This window comes from Protopterus annectens, chromosome 5.part0 (genome assembly GCF_019279795.1).
Source record: "Protopterus annectens isolate FY-2018-M chromosome 5.part0, PAN1.0, whole genome shotgun sequence".
Taxonomy (NCBI): Eukaryota; Metazoa; Chordata; order Ceratodontiformes; family Protopteridae; genus Protopterus; species Protopterus annectens.
In genome coordinates this window covers 1,771,942,315-1,771,964,007 of record NC_056735.1, presented here as the reverse complement: position 1 = coordinate 1,771,964,007, position 21,693 = coordinate 1,771,942,315, and the positions used below count along the sequence as shown (strand labels likewise).

The window sequence follows — 21,693 nt, the reverse complement described above, 5'->3', positions numbered from 1 at the left end:
ATTGGCTGGATGTTATGCTGACATTTAATTAACATTTCTGTGAAATGTGCCCTTTACAGTGTGCTAGTGCTTTTATGTTCTTTCTCCTGTGTTGCTGTCCTTTTGGTCTTTTTTTCTCTTGATCCAGATAACTACTGATAAAATAGGCTCATCCCTTGATATACTGTTGCTACCACAGATGTTACCATTCACATGTGATCTCAGACTTTTGTACCTGGTACTTTATCTCCTAAGCCTCTTCTGGATAAATATTCATTTTTCCTCACTATGTAAATGACTTTCTGAGGAGTTGTTCTACTGCAACAGGTTACAGACTTTAAATGGCTTCTGTAGCATAGTGTCCAAGTCTTCTGCTTTGCAGATTAGTTATTGATGGTCCTAAATGGTGCTTGCTTTTCTCCTTTCCTAGCCTGATCTCTAACTACCCCACAGACTCTTTGCTTTATACTTATTAAATTATGTCCGCATTCTTTTACTGCCAATAATTAATCTCCCAATATTGTATGATTAACCAGTAAGGTCAACCAAGCAATCAGCCTGCATTACCTAACTCTGAACTCATACAATGAGAAACACATATTCTTCTACTATTTACACTTAACACAACATATTTTATATCATAGTTTGCCTAAGAAGGATACCAGTACCCACTGTAACACACATTCTAATATTGTAATATAGCCTGCATTATCATGTATGCATGTTTCACCTCTACCAATACAAATTCATACTATACATACCCCCATACACTTCTCCTATTGCAGCCCTCATAATATTCTTATTCTCAGTCAAAGTGTGCAGAATTACAATTGTAAATAAATGAAACAGCCAATAAAGTTGCAATCTGCATATATTCTTGAAGGTCACAAAAATGTAACTCCAGAAAATATAATTTCTAGATTCATATTGTTATTATTTTTAAAGTGACTCTAGTTTACACAATTTAATCCTGTATATTTCCATTGTTGTCTGTGATTCAGTAAGTAATAGATTTAGCACTATACTACTAGCGATAACTCCTGATATTTAATTGCAACCAATTCCTACAACATTAGTGATATTCCTAACACTTGCTGATATCCACCTACAACTGACATTTCTGAAACCCTTCCAAACATTATATCCTTCTACCACCTTTTCCTCTGTACCAAATTGCCTACATCCCATTTATAGTTTTATTGCCCTTAGGTAACTGAAACCTTACCTGTACTCATCTGTCCTTCGAGTACGTCCTCTTAGTTTTCTGCACTCCCAGCTATCCTCAAAACTTTGTAAATGTCTACCATAACAATTTACTCTGTATTAATGTCTTTCCTGACCTACAGTCACACCTTTCATTCCATCCTCTGTAAAATGCTTACATCCTCCACCATAGCCTTACTCCAACAAACCAGCATGTGTTACTTCTCATGAACACTGCCTTACCAGTCTGTCACTTCCTTATCAACAACAGAGCATATTTTCCCTTTCCTCAAGAATTCAAGTTCACCCCAACTTTGCCATCTCTCAAGAATGAAGAACAACATGCTTCATTCTGTTAATTTATAGATTCCAAGATTCTTCATCATCATCATCATCATCATCATCATCATCTTTTGGCTTATCTCGGGTAGGGGTCGCCATAGTGGAACAATGGTCTGCAGAACGATTGGCAGTGAAGTTTCACAGTGCTGAGTAGCCAGCCCGGCACCCAACCTTCCACAGAAGGCACACACATGCACCTAGGGCCAATTGAGAGTTTCCAATCCACCTACAGCATGTCTGCGGGATGTGGAAGGAAACCAGAGCACCCAGAGGAAACCCACGCAACCACAGGGAGGACATGCAGACTCCACACAGAAGGCACCCCAGCTGAGAATCGAACCAGAGAACCTCTTGCTGTGAGGTAGCAACACTAACTGCTGCACCACCACAGCTGCCCTCCAAGATTCTTCATAAACTAGCTCAATTACTCAAATTCCTGCTACTAAATTCCTCTTAATTGTCCCTTCCTGAGCCAAACTACCTCTCTCTCTATCACTCGCTCTCACAATCTCTGTTATGTTATTCACGTACTGAATGCAGGCAGCATGCTTATCAAAATGAAGCAGTTACATTTCTTTATAGTTACACACACCACTGATGTCATAATAGCTACTGAGTACTGTATTAAAGAGGACACACTGGGCTTCAGACTTTACTTTCCCAAATTCAGTTACCTACTTTACTCCCATACTGCTGAATCACTAGTGGTGGTAGCCTACAACTGTATAAAAATAACCCAAAGAAGTAACTTTGTGGGACAAGCTTCCCCAATCAGTGACCCTGTCTATCCCTTAAAGACATGTATTGGGATGATTAGGAAAAAAACAGCAAAAACAAATAAAAATTGAGGCTAGAGAATGAATAAGCTGAAGTTGTTCTACCGACTAAAGCAATATTAACTAGTAGGAGGTACTAGTGAGCTTCATTACTAATCTGATATTGATATAAACATAAAACACTGGTTGTCTCTTCATTATTTTATAAAATAAATGCTAATCCTATTAATAACCTCTTCGGGCAATGCTGTTAAAGCATTGGAAAAAGGATTAAATTTCTCTACAGATGCACTACTATTCTTTTCACTAACAATTAATGAGGATTTTTTGTTAATTGGGTATCTGTTTTACATTTATCAATCTAAAGAATTTTTGTAAAAGCATGGCTATTCCATTCCAGTTTTGTATCTATCATCCACAATAAAACTCATCAAGGAATACAAAAATACTTCATATCTGTGTTGGTTCATGTAAGTACTTACTAACAGCATACATATACTTAATACATTTATATAGCAAACCTCAGAAAAAGGTCTGGTTGCATACTGGAGCATGAGGGGATAACATCTCAAGTAACACAATATTTAATCAATGTTTTTCAGTATGCAGATTATGCAAAATTCCCTATACAATGAAGGAAATTTTCATGGAAAATTTTCAGTGAAACATTCTGCTTCACCATACATTATCTAGGTACTCCTCATTAGCCTTCTGACGAAATATCGTTCTATTACAAGATAAATGAATGCATTTTTGGCTGCCCAGTTTTATAAACTCGGCACTAATGCAAACAGTATGAAATTACTTTGCAATTATTTTTAAAAACAGGACTATTTTCAGTGCCACACATCCTTTTGTAATATTAGTAGATACACATATATCACTGTTAAAGCCAAGGTTGATTTTGTCTCCACTTTCCAAGACTTGATAAAGTTGATGCAATAAATTTTTGACATGCAAGATGCCCCCTCAGTCTTACAAATCAATAACAACTATATTCCAAATATCTGCAGGATGAAACCTCTTTCATGGCTGGAGCAACATTATCAAACTTAACAATTAAGTTTTTATCAATCAGCTCATTTGAGCTATCTGTAGACTTCAGTAGTTACACAACAACCTAAAAGTCCCATACTTTTACCTCTCTTCTTCCATGCTTTACTTCTCTAAGTTCTTATCTATATTCTGTTTCTTCTCTTTTGATTTTTTTGGTTTCTGCTTTCCTTTACTCCTTTAGTAACATCCAAAACAGAGACAATATATAGTACAATAAACATCAAGAAATTCTGCCTCATGTACATAAAAATAATGGGACCTATTTCTGTTTTTTTCCTCCATGATTACATGTATTTCGATATTTTAATTGCAGTTCTAGTGTACTGCAGCAATATTTAACACTACACGCACATATACACATGTGTGTGTGTGTGCATGTAGGAATAAAACAGTGACACTATTAGTTATTTTTGAGTGTTTGCCTAATATTGTCTGCAAACAATGTATAAAATGGTAAACTCTCAGTTATTAACACTAATGAAGACTGCACATTTTTGCACATGGAAGCACATTGTCATGTACCAAATGTTATGAGAAATCATTTTTTTTTTTTTCGATAAAGACTATGTTACAGTTAGATACAAAACTGTGATACAGTAAACCAGGCTGGTATTATTGTCCTGCAATTAGTCATATCATTTGGCTGTCTATTTGATTATTTTTCCCATGATAAGTACAAATGGAACACTAATTTGTTGAAGTATTGTCACATACCTTTCTGTTGTCATTGGGAATATACATATTTCTAGGTATTTGTCTATATATATATATATATATATATATATATATATATATATATATATATATGCGTGTCCTCCAGATGTGTGTGTTTGTTTTATGAATATTTTACTGTCTAGGGTTGTAATATATATACAAAATAGGCATGTGTGTTTTCATACAATGTGTTAAAATGTGTGATACCTTTATGTACATGTGCAGAAGTTACAACATATAATTTATGAACATAACTAATACATACCTAACAAATACTAAGTGCATTTATTCATCAAAACATTAGTAAATATGTATTAAAGGACTAACTACACTAAACTGTAAAGAAGGAATTAATTGAGTAATGTGAAATTAATAGGTATTGATTACAGTTCTCAACATTCTTTATAATGGCATTTGACTTCAATATGAAGCACAGAGCTATCTCAATTAATAGCAATACCAAAATACAGAGATTGTGGAATATACAAAATTGCTGACCACTTACTTTCCAAGTGACCTTTATGCTCTGTGAGGATATAGCTTCTAACTGAACATCCTGAGGTGGGCCATCTGGAGCTAAAAAACAGTTTTAAAAACAGGTATATAGTTAAAAAGTAATTTGCAGTTAATGTAGTATAACATGATTTGCAAAGGCATTACCCATGGAATGCCATCACCAACAGATATGGTTATGTGAACAAATACAGCTTGGGTGTTTACATATCACAGACTCAACAGAAAAGCAAGTTAGTTAAAATTATGCTGTTAGCTTCATATTAATTTCTTTTCTTTTTCATTTCGACTCTTTTACCTTTTCAACTAAGAAAATATTTGCAAGTAATAAAGCACCAAGCTGAAACAAGTATGAAATATAATGATACATAGTTTTTTTCATTCATTCTAATTATTTTTTCATAATACAATTCTACATGCACATGACAAAATAAGGTGCTTTATACATTTCAAGTGCACATTAATGACAGCTGCTTTGTGCTTGCTTTTTCCTTCTTTTATTAGAAATACCTAATATACAGCTTCAAGGTGTCCTGTTGCCCCATTATCTTTACAAGACCAAAGATGTAAAAAATAAAAATGCAATGCTCTTAGTGAAAGATGCAATATAACTGTATTTATTTTTCCTTGATTCAGTTATTTATAATCTATAAAAAATAAAATAAGACAATAATCTTGCAGCAACTGAGGTATGTGCCCTGCATCTGAGATGTTGAGAATGTATCATTCACTGTGTCTTGGTGCCATGTCCTGAATGGGGATAACTCAGTTCCTATATTTGTAGCATTGCTTCACTCTTCAGACAGATTTAACAGTGTCAGTTGTCACCATCACAGAAATCTTAAAATTTTTAATACAATTTTATTAACCAAATAAAAATGGATTCCATGAAACAAGCAAGTATAAACTGATTAATTTCAACATCAAAAACCTAAATGGTTATTAACTCATGGACAATTCATTATTAATTCATAAATTTGAAATTTTCATTTTCCATTTATTCTCATTACATGCAGAAAAAAACCTTGTAATATATATTGAGGTATACAACCCAGATGTCACCTTTTCATTGTATGCATTTGTATTATTCTACAAAAAAAATGCAAGATTAAGCTGTTTAACTCAAACTATCAGATACATTGTATAGGATGTATTTTCCCTATACTGCTAGCATTTCGTCAGTGGTAGAGGAAGGTTGGTTATTTATTTATTTATTTTTGACATCATAAAGTCCAACAAAATAGCAGCAGCATTATGGTGATGTAATGATTTAACAAAAAATAACAGATTTCAACTGCTTCAAGCTACAGTAATGGAGCTTATCATAAACCTGTGTTTGCAAAACATGAAATAAAATATAAAATTAATGAAAAGATGGCCAATTCAATCACTATGATTTAAATAAAACTGATAATTTAGAGTCCACAAAGGCACTGTAACACAGAGGTGATGTTAATACATTTTATTTGGACCAGTATATGTATTTCAGATCCCCTTCAAAACATCGAATACTCACATTATTGAATCCCACTTCATCGAATCTTCATTATGTCGAGCTCCCAGAACAATGAAAATGAACCCCAGGAAAGGAACCATTTAACCACCATAGTGAACCTTGGCCTTCCTCCAATGTAGTGTGATCTCAGAGTTGGTATATTTAGTTAGGGGGTGTGGGGGGCAAAGCCACCCACTTGGAGGTTTTTTTGTTTTGCTGTTTGTTGTTTTGTCCTGGTGGTTGAGATGTTCTTTTCCCACTGTTCATTTTCATTGTTCCAAGAGTTCAATGTAATGAGGATTCAGCTAAGTCAGGCTAGATGAAGTGGGATTCGATAATGTGAGTATTCAATATTTTGAAGTAGACACGTACTACAATTACTTGATGTTTCAGACTATCAGGACTGCATCATCAAGAGTTATTAAGTTACTAATTTTAGTTAGCAGTGTTTTAATATATACTTAAATAGAAAGGGAAATGCATGGCTTTCCCACTGGCTGGAAAAAACACTTAAGAATGACAATGTGGGAAAACGTGTGCATCTCAGATTCTTATTATGAGAAGTATACCCTCAGAGACAAGATACTGTGTGCATGTGTGACTGTGCGTGAGTATGTAAATCTGAAACTTGAGAAGAACGGGTTATGGCCTGACATAAAACTAAAGATTCTCTCAACATGTCACATTAGAGTCAATGTTCATTCAGCAAAGAAAGAAAAACTCATATCAGCTAATCATGACACTTTAAAGGAAAAAGAATCATAATAAAAAGAAATGTGGAGGAAGTTTTGTTAAATCCAGAGGAGAAAAGTTAACAATTTATAATTTATAATTTGGTATTCTAGCTTAGCATGCATTCATTGTGAGATACATGTTATGATTAAAAGAAAATTTGGTAACTGCAGTAATATCAGAGTCATAGTGAAGTGATGTGACATGCAAAAGGCAAGACTGTGGTGGTGGCAAGGCCACTGTGGTGCAAGGCCGTGGTGGTGCAGCGGTTAGCGTTGTTGTCTCACAGCAAGAGGTTCTCCCGTTTGATTCTCAGCTGGAGCACCTTCTGTGTGGAGTCTGCATGTTCTCCCCATGGTTGAGTGATGCTTAAAGACATTCAGGTAGGTGCATGCATAAATGAGTGTGCCTTCATTGAAGGTTGGGCATCGGGCTGGCACCATGGCACTATAAAAATCTTCCGCTGTGACGACCCCCGAAAGACATTATTTTGTTTAGAATTTATGGAGGTTGTGTGCAGTTAGTATGCTATATAGGTGGTTGCTTAGACAAATTAACAAACGACAGAGAGAGAGAGAGAGAGAGAGAGAGAATGTGTTGAAATGTTAGTCTGACATTCTGACAGATACCCATGCAGAGCATCAATACTGAATACACTTTTGTTATACTGTTAACATTTCCTGAGTATAAAGGTCTTCCAGACTATTACGTGTATGGTTACTAGTGTTTGGACTAGACTGTTACCTTACATGACAGTAACTACTTTCTCATGTTTAATGAAACACAGTGCCAGCAGTGGCGGCTTGTGATATTGGACTGCAGGACTGCAGCACCCACAACTGTAAACCAAAATAAAAAAAAATCCCGGAACTCCACGCATGCATGCTCAGAACTTGAATCTAGACTGCTGTTTAACCAGTCCAGACTCGGAAAGAAGTGTGGTTACATCTGCATAGACTGGAGGAAGATTGGACTGCAAGGTCTGCTCATTTATTTCGGCACCAAGAAATGGAGCTGCTGCTGTAGACTTTTGAATGTTGGATGGGAAACTGGCTTATTTTGAATGGAGGACAGGACTCTGCATACAGAGCAAGCTGGATTCACTCGGGTATTGTGTGTGTGGGAAACTGCCTTATTGGATTCACTCAGGTAGTGTGTGTGTGTGTGTGTGTGTGTGTGTGTGTGTGTGTGTGTGTGTGTGTGTGTGGGGGGGGGACCAGCCTATTGGATTCACTCAGGTTTTGTGTGTGTGTGTGTGTGTGTGTGTGTGTGTGTGTGTGTGTGTGTGTGTGTGTGTGTGTGTGTGAAATGCCCCAGTTAACTATAACTGGTGGCTAAAGAGACTAACTCAGGCTCAAACCCTCAAACTTGGGTGCAGGTAGCAAGAGCCTGAATTCCCTACCCATCGCCACTTGTGAAAAAGCATTCAGATTTTTGGCTCATATTTTTTTCTGTTTTGTGCCTCATAAAATCTGTGGTTTTCTGGATTTTGAATTCTCTAAATAATGATAGACGCAACAATACACGTACAGTCTCAGGCACAAGAACGGCAGCAGCAATTGTAAAAACCAAATTCTTTTATTTAAATAAAACTGTGGATGAGCGCTTTTGCATATTACTACGCTTCTTCAGATCAAAGAATGAGAAACAAACCATCTTATTTAAATACATTCCAATTATTCAATTAATTCAAACTCTCCAATAGCCAAAAGGTAGGGTGAATCATTAATTGATTGATTGAGACACATCTTTTGGATTCTCTTTATACTACCTGTGTCTAAAAACTTGCCAAGTAAAATAGCAGCAATTGGATAACCCAAAGAAAAATATATATAGCAAAAGCATCCTATATCAGCAGCAAACACTGATAAGATATTCAGATATATTTAGATATACAACGAATAAAACCTCCTCACATAGATCAAATTAATCTCATATATAAAATCTATGAAATAATTACATAACAATACATCGTCCAAGAGCATAAGACTTGTGTAAAACGTATATATATATATATATATATATATATATATATATATATATATATATATACATATATGTGCATGTATAAATATAGACAATAACTAAAGGCAAAATGAATAAAGATACAAATATAAAAATACAAAAATAGATATAAAAAGTACTAAAATGTATATAAGTGAAAACATGTAAGTACATATATAAATATGTGTGAACATATTCATGTATATAATGCTAAGCCTAAAATTCATAAAAATGAATAAATATAACTAACACCATAATGCATAAGATGTTATTTACGAGATTTTAATACAGATTGTAGAGAAACATAATTATTAAGACCTGGAGGGTAATGGGCTCTTAATTTAAAAACCCATCCAAGTTCTTTACTCTCTAAATAATTCATGTAATCTCCCCTTCGCTGATTTTGGGGAATAATTTGAAGTACCCTGAATACAAAACCATGTTCTTGGTGAATAGAGATATGTTTGGCTTGGGCATTTAACTGATTATTATTCCTTATATCATATACATTGTTGTATATCCTATGTTTAAGTTTCCTTTTGGTCATGCCCACATAAAACGCAGGGCAAGAATGACATGTCGCTAAATAGATGAGACCTGAGGTATCACAATTAGCAGTAAACCTGGGGATAAAGGAGAAATCCAAATCAGGGTGTGTAAAATTTTGTGATGTTGATATATAACCACAATAATTACATTTCCTGCATGGATAAGTCCCACTTTCTTGTAGTATGCTCCTGTCTATTATACTAGTATCTCTTATTCTAGTATTATTATCAACACAAAGCAGTCTTTTCAAATTCTTATTATTCCTGAACACAAGTCTGGGTGTAGCCCCTACTATGTTTAATACTTTATCATCTAGGGTTAGAATACCCCAGTGTTTAGAGATGATTTTCTTGATATTTAGACTGTCAGTTGTGTATGTGGTTACAAACATGGCCTTACTGGAAAATGTAGTATTAGCCCTATTTCCATGACCTGTTTTAATAATGGTTTGATTTTCTAAATCTCTAGATTCTCCCAGTACTTCAGATTTAATACGCCTTATTAGCTTGGGATCATAGCCCCTTTCTATGAAAATAAATTCCATTCTCTCTGATTCCATGTTCAAATTCATGGGATCTTTACATAATTTCAATAGTCTCTGGAATTGACATCTCACTATCCCTTTAAAGATATGACGAGGATGCATACTGTCATATCGTAATATGGCATTCTTCCAACAAGTCTTCCTATGCAGAGAAGACAATAACCTATTGTTTTGAATGCTGAGATTAACATCAAGGAAACTTATGGTGTCATGTGAAGTTTCTATGGTAAACCTTAAGAAACTGGTGGTGGTTTCTAAGTATGATACAAACAAAAGAAAATCTTGCTCACTGCCATCCCAAACCACAAGGACATCGTCCACAAAGCAATTATAAACCAAACATTTTTTGAAGGATTCATGACTAAATAAAAATTCCTTTTCCCACTGGTGAACCACTAGACTGGCATATGTATTCGCGCAGGGGGTGCCCATGGCAACCCCTGCTAGTTGTAAAAACATATGCTCTTTAAAGCAAAAAACATTGTTGCTTAAGACCAAATCTAACAGCTGACAAATCAGTACCTGCATATTGCAGTCTATTGATGGTGAGGATTGTAATAGTTCTCTGATTAAGTCAATGCCCTGGTCGTTCGGGATACAAGTGAACAAGTTCTGAACATCCATGGTTATTAAGAGATGCCTATCTCTGCATAACTCAACTTCCAGATCATCCAGAAATTCCAGAAGTTGATAGATATCTTTTAAAACAGTTGGGATATTGTTAACAAGGGGTCTCAAACATTTTTCTAAGTAAATGGAAATATTTTCCGTGCTCCATCCATCTCCCGAGACTATAGGGCGTATGGGAGGTGGATATATCCCTTTGTGCATTTTTGGTAATCCCTTTATGACTGGGAGTTGAGGATGATTAGTGTAAAAAAACTCATAAATGTCCTTACTGATCTGTCGACACATCAACAAATCATATAGTGTGTCATTAATATCTCTGAGTATTTTATTTAAATCTTTTTCATCTATGCATTTGTATGTTAAATGATCACTAAGCATGGACTGCATATATCTGTCATAATCTTCCCTATTAAGCAACACAATCCCTCCCCCCTTGTCTGCGGGTCTGATAGCAATGGAGCTATCTTGTGATAATTTCTTCAGGGACATGTTCTCCTGTTTGGACATATTAAAATATAGACATTTCTTATTCACATCCAGGAAATAAGTGTACATGTCCCGCTCACATAATTTAACAAAAGTTTCAACAACCCCAGATATTGGAGGAGAAAAAATGCTCCTGCGTTAGACATTTGAATTTCAGACTTCATATTCTTCAGAAAGTACACGGTAACACAAAACATTTTATTCTACCAATTTTCTAAGTTTATAAGATCAATATTTGAAATATGTCCCTATTTTGGGGGCTGTATTCCCCATTACTGGCTTTGTGCAGGTTTTTTGGGCTGAGAAGTTGAAAGATATGGTGAAAACTGAATTAACTAAATGATAGCCATTTAATTTTCAGTCTTCCTGTCTTTCAAGAAATAGCTGATTTGGCATAGTGGTATGTTGCTTTGACTGTAGTGCACAGGGTCCTGGTTTCAAGACTTGGCAGAGAAATGCATGGTGGTAGCACAGCATTTTATTCTAGCAACTTTCCAAGGTTATACAAGCATTGTTTAAAATGTGTCCCTGGTTTTTGGGCTTTTGTCCCCCCCAATAATCAATTTTGGCTTTTTTCAGATTTCTTGTGCTCATGTGCTGCAAAGTTGAGAGATACAGTTGAGTGTCGAGTGGATTTTACAAGGAGCTAAGAGCATCAGGGGAAGAGAAGTTTAGTCCTGCTTATGCTGTGTCTATTTGCATTGTTAATAGCACAAAAGGTAGTATACTTGCTTTCAATACAGAAGTCTCTGGGTTTTATTCCCACAGTATGTAGATGCATTGCTGATACTGTACTATGTTCTTTAATTCTGGATGGCATATAGTCACTAATGCAACTTTAGACTTATATTGTGATATACTCACCTGGATTGTGTCTGTAAATGGCCTTCTGATAGCATTTCACATATATAAGAAGTAAGGTATGATAACTTTGGAGACTTTTGTTCCTCATGTCAGAAGTTGCATGGTTTGCTTATTATTACTAATACTAAATCTAGACTTGCAGAGGAAGACTGCATGCTTGGAAAACGTTACCTACAGTATATGAATGACTGAGCTGATGAGATAAATAGCATCAGACAAAGTACACACAGAACAAATTTGGGAAAGGAAGTGTTCTCTGCTAGTAAGGAGTAGACTTAAGATGCTTAAACATAAAAATGTATAGAGCTGTTTCTCTTTATATTGTATCATTTGAACTTATCTTTATGAACTCATTTAATGTTAGAAAGGGATTTGCAGCTTCTACATATTTTAGGGTGTATTTAGAATGTATTTTCACAAATCACACATATAAAGGAAAGTCAGATCAGTGTGAATGCAAAGCTTTTTAAAATAGCTAGATAAAATTGATTTTTTAAAAAGGTAAGAATGTATAGAGCATCCATGCCTTATTTTGGACACATATATTTAAACAGGAGGGTGTTGACTTGCCACGATAATGCAGCAGATATATTTCAACATTTGACTAAGACGAAAATGGATTCTTGCAAGGTTACAAACTTAAAAGTTTGCAGAAAGCAGCATTTTTATTTATATATTCTGATTGTTAAGGCAAGGGGTATTAGCAATAAAGTTTTTTTTACTGGAAAGCTTCTGTGTTCACATAACATTGGTGTTGCTACTGTTTGTGAAACATGTTTAAAGAACAATGTTTTGAAAACATTTCTGTCAGAGTACATTTTTTTTTCTTTTTCTCATAACAGAAACTGAAAAACAAAACAAAACATGACAGGGATAAAGGATTGTTATGAGACCTTTGGTTATTATTTCTTTGATGATAACACCTACAGTGTAGAATGCATAACACAAAACCAAAATGTTCAGATGGAAACTAAAAGACCATAAAACCAAAAATTCACCAGGGAGACAAGCCAGCCAGATGAGGAACAATGTAAAAAAAAAAAAACAAAATTAGCATTAAACCATCTTTATTTACAGCTTTCATCTAAAATTATATCAGACTTCATTAGAAATAATACAAGAAACACACTATGTCATTTTATAATACTTTACAACCAATAAAAAAAACTCTTTCCAAATAATAAAACAATTAACCAGCAATGATTACATCCTATATTTCAAAAAAACATGTTAAATTACTTCATTTTGTCCTGGATGGGAATCTGTCTTTAACCTCAGTTGCAATTCAGTCTCCCTTTGTTCGAGTTTATTTTTGAAATCACCTCCCCTTAAATCTTCCTGCATATCATCTAAAACTTAAAATAAAAACTTTTTAAATGCAACACACACTCTAGGGAATATTTACATAGGGTGTTTCTAACATCCTTGACCTTAGCAGCATATAAGTGTTTTTTATACGTTTTTGCAAAGTCCTTGTGTCATAACAATATAGAATGTTGAGCATTGAAAACAAATACCAGCATATATCATCGCCTTAGACTGGCAGTTAAAATGTCTATTACTGCCAAAAGTTCTATCTAAATGTAGGAAAGTGATGTAGTGTCCTTTGTAAATGTAACTACAAACATTACAAAAATTACATTTATATGTCCCCTTTGTTTTATTACTGCTAGGTGCATTCAAAAAATAACTATCATGTTGTAATAAATTCTTAATGCTAGCATTCTTCCTTTAAACAAACTTAGGTTCAGATCCTACTATTTCAAACATTTCCATGTTGCCATTAATAATATTCCATTTATTTTTGATAACATTTCAAATACAATAATTGTCTATAGACATATGTAAGGCATGTACAGTCCAAGGTTTGTCAGTAGCGGTTCCGTTAGAATTAAAAGAGGTCCTGAACAAAGGAATTTAAGTAAAGAAGAAAATTAAGCTTGCAAATTATTAAGAGAGAATGGTTAATTGAGGTTTATGAAAGTTGACAAGGGGGTGGGCTTGTTATAATGATAGAAGCTGATTATGTTAAAGGGATTGAAGTGCTGTTAAACAAAACTAGCAACTGTTTAGAAGTTACTCTTAATGATATTAAGAAAAGCTATCATTCTATCAACGGTTATTTACATGAACTGCTTATTTTTGAATGTACCTAGAACTAATGCAACAAAAGGGATATATAAATGTAATTTTGACTTCTTTAATTATTATCAGAACTGGAAAAATTGAGACTTGAATTAATATCCCACTAATGCAACAAAAGGGATATATAAATGTAATTTTGACTTCTTTAATTATTATCAGAATTGGAAAAATTGAGACTTGAATTAATATCAGCATGCATAGGCTAAAATGGGTCTAAACTACCTGTGCTGTGATATTCTAGAATAAAATAATAATTGCAAATTAAAAGGTATGTTGTGATGTAATGTATGTAATAGTATTTCCAGTCATTAATAGGGTGATACACAAAACACTGACCACTTAATTAGAACAAAAAGGTATTAATGCAATATTGATAAGACAGATATCTGCAGGGCTTACAAACAGGACCTGACAAGTATCAAACAGCTGAAATTTTAAGTTAAAGCTAATGTGGCCGACACTGCTGTATCCAGTGCTCATTCTTGTTTAGGCTGTATGTTGTTGATTTATCTTTTTCATCTGTGATATTTTTAAATCTCTATATAGATGACTCAAAATGTGAAAATTGATCATATCTGTAATGGTTATGGTATGTACGGAAAAGAACTTTTATTAAATCAATGAGTTGAGCTTGTGAGAACAGCGTAATGACAAATACATAAAATATGAAGCATATTAGATCTGGAGATATAGACTGAATAGGTGAGTATTAAACACAGCACATGGTCATTGAAATGGAATTCATTTAATGACCTAAGTATATGGGTAGATCTATCTTTGGGCTTTTCTGATCACATCAATTGATTGGTTAATAATAGTTATAAACCTGATTGGTTAATGACAGTTATACTGAATAAAAATACCTACAAAGTATAGGAAATCAGAAATGATGAAACCAGTGTCTGTAAGTTGCATTAGACACAGACTAGAGTACAGGATACTATTATGGAAACTTTATAAGAATACTTTCATGAATAATCTTGAAAGTGTACAGTAGAACTATTATCAATGGCATCCATGGATATGAAAGTTGAATTTGTTAGAAAGGATTAAGATATTTGAACTTTAACAGTGTCTCATATAGATATTTTTTAAGAGGATACCTTATTCTGATATTTAGGTCAATTATCGACAAATACTTTGGAGAATGCTTGTGTTTATCAAAGACTAGTATAGAAGCATCAAACCACCTGTGTAGGAGAATATATTGGAATATGATATACGCTAATTGGTTCTCCAAGAGAGTAGCTGATTCCTGGAATAGGCTACTACATTATACTAAAACAAGTATGATTTTACATATTTGAGAATGACTAGACACTTGTTATGGAGATGACTCTTTTGGGATATTGCCAGGCTAGAAGTACATTATCACCCATTTATAAAATTTGTCGATATATATTTGTATGTAATTGTTGAAATAATAAAACTGTAGTAGGAAAAGATTAGACATTATGGGGCTAACTGGAAGAGATGATTCATTGTGTCACAGTTCTCTAAATAAATGCATTCTTCTAAACAATTTGTTATGAAATAGAAAGAGCATGGACTTTGTGGGCAGCTTTGCTTCTCATACCATTGAGCTTACATATACTAACTCTGAGTGCGCACAACTTTAGAAATATGAGAAATAGGATGTCAAATAAGCAGATCCTCTGCAGTTGTGTACTATTGAGCACAGATAAAGGGCCTCCATTTATAAAAGTAATGATAGAAGGCTCAGTTGAACCAAATGTTATATCATGACCTGCATCTACTAAAAGAACACATGCTCATCTGAATATCAAAGAAAATACCAGGCTATAACTTTTTTACTTCTCAGTAAACATCATAAAGCTATATCCCAATATCAAACAGCAATTGGACCCAACATAACCTTTGTTGGGTTCAAATGGATTGAAATATTAATCAAAAGGTTTCTTCTTTAGAGTCAAAAAGTTAATGATGTAATTGCTACAAACTAAACAAATTTAACACTGTGAATAGGTAGTGCAACAAGGTGTTGTGTCATAGGATTAGCTGATAGGAGACACAGTGGCAGTGCATTTATAGGTGAGCTTGGCCAATGAGGAGAACTTTCTGGTTGCAGAATGGGCCAACCAAGAGGAGGAATATCAGTCCACTACAGGAATGCTTCTGGAATGGTGAGTGATTGTAACTGGTTGGCTGTGGTAGCTAAACTTTTATGGGAGCATTTTAATTTCCCCAAAGTCAGGGTGTCAGCCATACTTACAAGAAGAAAAGGAAGCCAACAGTAGTCTGTGGTGTATTGCCAACAATGTAAAGCTTACAAATTTAGTGGTCAATGGCGAACCAATGGAGGTTAAATCAAGGTGGTAATCTGGCAAGGCTAGCATTAAGCCCAATAAGATAATTCTAAATGGTGGATGCCCATGTGACTTAGGCAAGTGGTCTGTGAAAATATTGCTTTTCATGCTAAAGTTTGTCAGCATCCAAAAGATAAATAAATAAACCCAACATAATTAACTCAAAGTAGATAAACAAGTTCCAAAAGTTTGGTCTTGAAGAGACAGACACAAATGAAGATGGGAAACTATCCACAGCATCCAGTGGAAGATCATATAACATCTTTAAGTCATACGAAACAAGGACTATAGCACCCCCCCCCATGTCAAGGCAAAGTGAGACATGCAATGGCTGCCAAATTCATGGTTTGATCACTACTACTTCCATCAAATGAAAACTTCAAGTCAGGCCAATAAAACAAAAGAACATGCACTGATTTACAAATTCTAACATGTTGCTTGGCATGAGGATGCCAATTTTGCATCATTTCCTTCACAACTCCCTTTTTTAACTGGACACAATATACTACTTGCTTTATCTCTTTCGGTTTTTGTCTTGTTTGTACGTGATGGCTTATAACTTATTCTGACAAACTCTGAGATACTTTGCTGTTGACGCTCTCTTACATATAGCATGCATGCTCCAGGCATACAGGATACAAGTAGCTGATAGGTGCTGATGTATTGTTTTATGTTCCAATATATTAATTTGTTTTTCTTCATTCAAGTTATAACCAACTCTAGACTGTCCATGATGACCAAGAACAATGGCAGAAATAAAGATCCTTGGATCTGATGCACTTGATGTGAAGAGGTGGTATACATCAAGATCCTTGAAAATCCAGGATGAATGTTCTTTCATGACTCTAATGTTTGTGTTGGTTACTGAAATGCCAGTAATCATGGTCCTATGGACTGATTACAGCCATCACTATCTTTACCCACAGTGCTGCCACAGAACAGCATCATCAGGTACAGAAACAGTAGATCTGACTACCTGAATTATTCTACAACAAATGTTTATAATGCTGGATACCCATACTCCATTCCACTTGGAAAACTACAGCACACTCCATGTAAATCACTAACCTCTGTTGAACATCACCATGGATTCCTCTACTATATTAAGGATTATATTCTCTTTGCATTTTTAAATGCTTGGTTCATTTTTTCACCATGTTCCTTACTAATTTTGTATCAAAGAAAGTCCATTTTACAGGGATGAAAGCATAGTTTATTTTTTTATTATTTGTATTATTTTTTTTTTATTTTTATTTTTAAGATCTTTTTTTCGATATAGGTATGGACATGATTGACTTATTTTGCAGTAATTATATTATGTTCTCATTTTAATACTTATGGACTTTAACAGGGCACTAGCATTTTCAAGGGGCATCCAACCAAGTCACTCTCATGTCCGCTGTTTAGTATTATATTTTCAGGCTTGACACCATCTCTGACAGGCATTACCTGATTGATTTAACTGCTTTTTGTCCAGTTGACTTCTAGCTCCATAACTTAACATTATTTGTCCAGCACCTGAGACCACTATTGGTTTACTTTTCTTCTTGGAAGTATAGCTGATTAGCTATCACCCCAATATGAGGAAACTCTAGCATGCAAATTTAGCTACCACTGCCAACTAGTCATGATAGCTGACCATTCCTGAGGTGTTTTCTGATTGGTCTGATTTCACACCTCTCTGACTGGCCAGTTCTGCAGCTATGATGTTTTCCCATTGGCCAGAGGAACCTACCAGTCGACTGCCATCCTGGTCTACTATTTGCTAGCTGTAATAAACACTGGTCACCTTAGCTTTTTTTTTTTTTTTTAATTGATTTTCTATTAAGTTTTTAGTCTTTAACTTTTTGAGTTTGAAAAGGGCTGATTTTGAAGAAAGCACTTATCCATTTGCACTCAAATGCAATTTTGGAAGGAGCTCAATAAACGCTGCATTGAAAAGAATCGTGTTGACTATGTGTACTTACTTTTTAAATGCTTAACTTTAAGTCCTGTCATTTTCTTTCTATTTATGTAATGTTAATCTGAAATTGTTAATTGCACAGATCATCATTTTAATGAAATAACATTTAGAAAATTCACTTTTAGCAAGTGAATGCTGACATTTTAATGGGTTGGGTATATCGATATTATTTAATAGTATTGCATATTTCTACTTAAGACCTTGGTATTTTCATTAGCAACATTAGCGTTTGACTGCTATTAGGTATTTCGAAGTCAAAGTTAAGGAATTCCTTGTTGAAAATGATTTTGCCTTTAGGATCAAACTCACCATTCAAGAGAAAATCCCAAAATGACCAGGATCTCTAACATAGACTAGCATTACAATACATTCTCTGTTTTTTTTTTTGCTTTCTTCTCATGCTTAGAACAAAAAAATGTATAATGTGTACTTAAAAGTAATATTAACCTAAGAGTTGCCAGACATCTGCACTTGACTTCCCACCCAATTTTACCTTAGGTTGCTTGCATTATCTCTGTTTTGTCTGTCTGATTCATTTTTATTATTTTTATTTGTATTACTAAAAAAGAAACTGGTGTGCCAGAAATGCAAAGAAAACATTAAATGAGTTAACTACGATTTAAAAAATGAACAAGTAGTAGAGCAATTAAACCAGAAAGTATCAGTTTTTTCAAGCTCAGTAACTGACTGTAACATAAACATCTTGATTCAGGTTAGGACAGGTCTATGATAATTTGATATAAACTTATCAATGATGTTTTCCAGTTAGTGATTTTTTTTTATCTTGAACTTAGGAGGCAGCTTCTATACATTTAAATACTTGGTTATATAAGAAAAAATCTTTGTAAAGGAAATTGCTTGCAGACTTACATATTATGCAGAACTTGCAGATGATGCTACAATCAATAATTAATTATTTTTACTTAAAACTGTTCAACCCATAATTTAACATGCTTTGTTGTGTGCAGATTTTGTGTACTAGAATATTTAGTTGCATGTCTAAATTTAATTCTGGGGGTAAGGCAAAGACCTGCTAACAAGATTCATCCTGTTCTGCCGAATTTGCTGGATTGTATGGGCTATCCTTACAGGTCTGATGTCCAAAAATACTAATTTTCTGGTTAAGTAACCCACATAACATCCAGACCAAAGGGTAAAAGGTGACATAGACAAACTGTTCAGCAGAAGCTGTAAGACACACCCAGCCAAGCAAGAGTCTGCACTGTGTAATACTTTATACCTCCTGTATTGGAGACCTATGGGGATATATGCAAATGTCCCAAAGAGTACTAACCAGTGTTTAAGCTAAATGGCATCGAATGTTTATGACTTTTTTTCTTTTAAGTCTTTTATGAGTCCCTTCAGGCAAATAAAGCCAAACTGCACTAGCATTAGAGATAGATAGATAGATAGATAGATAGATAGATAGATAGATAGATAGATAGATAGACAGGCAGATAGATAGATAGATAGATAGATAGATAGATAGATAGATAGATAGAAAGATAGATCTATAGATAAGATACATAGATATTTGTTGTATCTATCAACATAACTATCTATCTATATATAAATAGCTATATTGAAATACACACACACACACACACATATGATATATATATATATATATATATATATATATATATATATATATATATACATACATATGTATGGTACTTACGTATTATCGCAACCAGATTTTCTCGTTGTGAAAGGAGCATACCTGCACAGATACGACTGCATATGATAGTTGAAATTGTCATTCTAAGTTGTTAGTACTGCCAAAAAAAGTTTACATTACCTTTACAAACACAAACAATTTCAGAAATCCTCTTCCTGTTTTCCTGTTTTGCATGCCTCATAGATGCACGCATGACCTACCATGCTGCTATCGCCATGAATTACATTCCTTACTTTCTTAGCATGCGGACTTAAAATAACAGAATTGCTGACAGTAAAGTGCAGACAGAAAGCCAAACAGTATGTTATTTTCCTTTTATTTTTTTTAAATGCATCTTCAAATAATGCAAAACCTGGGTTGTACAACTGACAGTAAACTAATTAAATGACAAAGAAACGTGCAGCAGGCAGGCTTCAAATAACAGAAATGCTGACAGTATTGTACAACACAGGTTTTGGATTATTTGAATATGCGTTTAAAAAAAAAACTAAAAAAACATAATTACCCAGAGTGTTGTGCTACAAGGACCCACATTAGACAACATTTGTATAACAATAATGATCGTATTTCATAATCGTTAAGCAACCGGTATTGCCATTAACAATCTGGTTGCGATGATACGTAAGTACTGTGTGTGTATATATATATATATATATATATATATATATATATATATACATTCATCTGCTGTGTCTTGCTTGTCTAGTTTTGCTTGTTTTTGTTACAAGCATTTACATTACTGAACAGACATAATCAGGAATTTTAAATGTCAAACAGTTAAGTCTTGCTAAAGGATAGGGAAAGTGGTGTAGGTACATATCATTGAGACTGAAAAACTAAACTGAAATGTGGAATGGAGGGGGGAGAAAGAGAGCGGTGATATCTGTATAATTCTTAACTTCAGATTAAACCAGTAATTGAACACAAAGCAAATTAGCAAAGAAGGACTGTAGAAAGTCTATGCATTGCTAATGTGGTGTAATGAGATAAGTAAATGGAAGGTGAAGCCCATATGAATCAATTCCACTCAGAGTAAATAATTCCTGCTTTTTTCTTGTGGTTGCATGGTGATTTTTATTATGATGCAGTGGATGTATTTAATAAGGATATTGCACACATTTATTAAATCCATCCATCCACAACCCCTTTTCCCATTTTTGCACATGGAGTCCGGGTGTCGCTTCAGAGGCAATCATCTAGATCCAAGGTTTACACTGCCAGGTGGCTAGCCCTGCTGCTGTATATACATTTATTAAATAACACTGCAAAGAAGAAGCCAACTTTTAAGTTGAAGGGCATCTTCATACTTTCCAGGAAGTAATAATTTACTCTGTAGGTCAAACGCAAGCAGGCTTTGAGTGCTAAAAAAACTGTCAGTGAACACTACTAATAACATAAAGGTTGACAAACCAAAGAACAGTGCACTCACTCTCAGAGAAGGGGTGTTTGTGTAGCCACTAGGACACTAAAAAATATGGCCGATGATAGCAGCAATATTTTTATTTTTTTTTCTTCTTGTGTCAAATGGAGAATAACACATCAACAGTTGATGAGTCCTTTACGCATTCATAGATGAATCAATGAAAAATATGAAAAATACATCTATCAGGTGCCATCTTATATATCTATTAAATAAGTTTGCTTTAGTGAACCACACCCTTTTAATAAACTGCCTGCTCTCAAAAGGAAC

The 21,693-nt window shown here is 34.3% G+C and overlaps 1 protein-coding gene across 2 annotated transcripts in view; it reads right to left on the bottom strand.

Annotated features, from left to right (window-relative positions):
• Positions 1–21,693, bottom strand: part of DSCAM (DS cell adhesion molecule) — a 3,720,739-nt gene that overhangs the window by 976,369 nt on the left and 2,722,677 nt on the right. For both annotated transcript variants that reach the window (XM_044071570.1, XM_044071571.1), the window contains one exon: positions 4,576–4,646. In XM_044071570.1, coding sequence (XP_043927505.1) covers positions 4,576–4,646 — 71 coding nt within the window. The remainder of the gene's footprint in view (positions 1–4,575; positions 4,647–21,693) is intronic.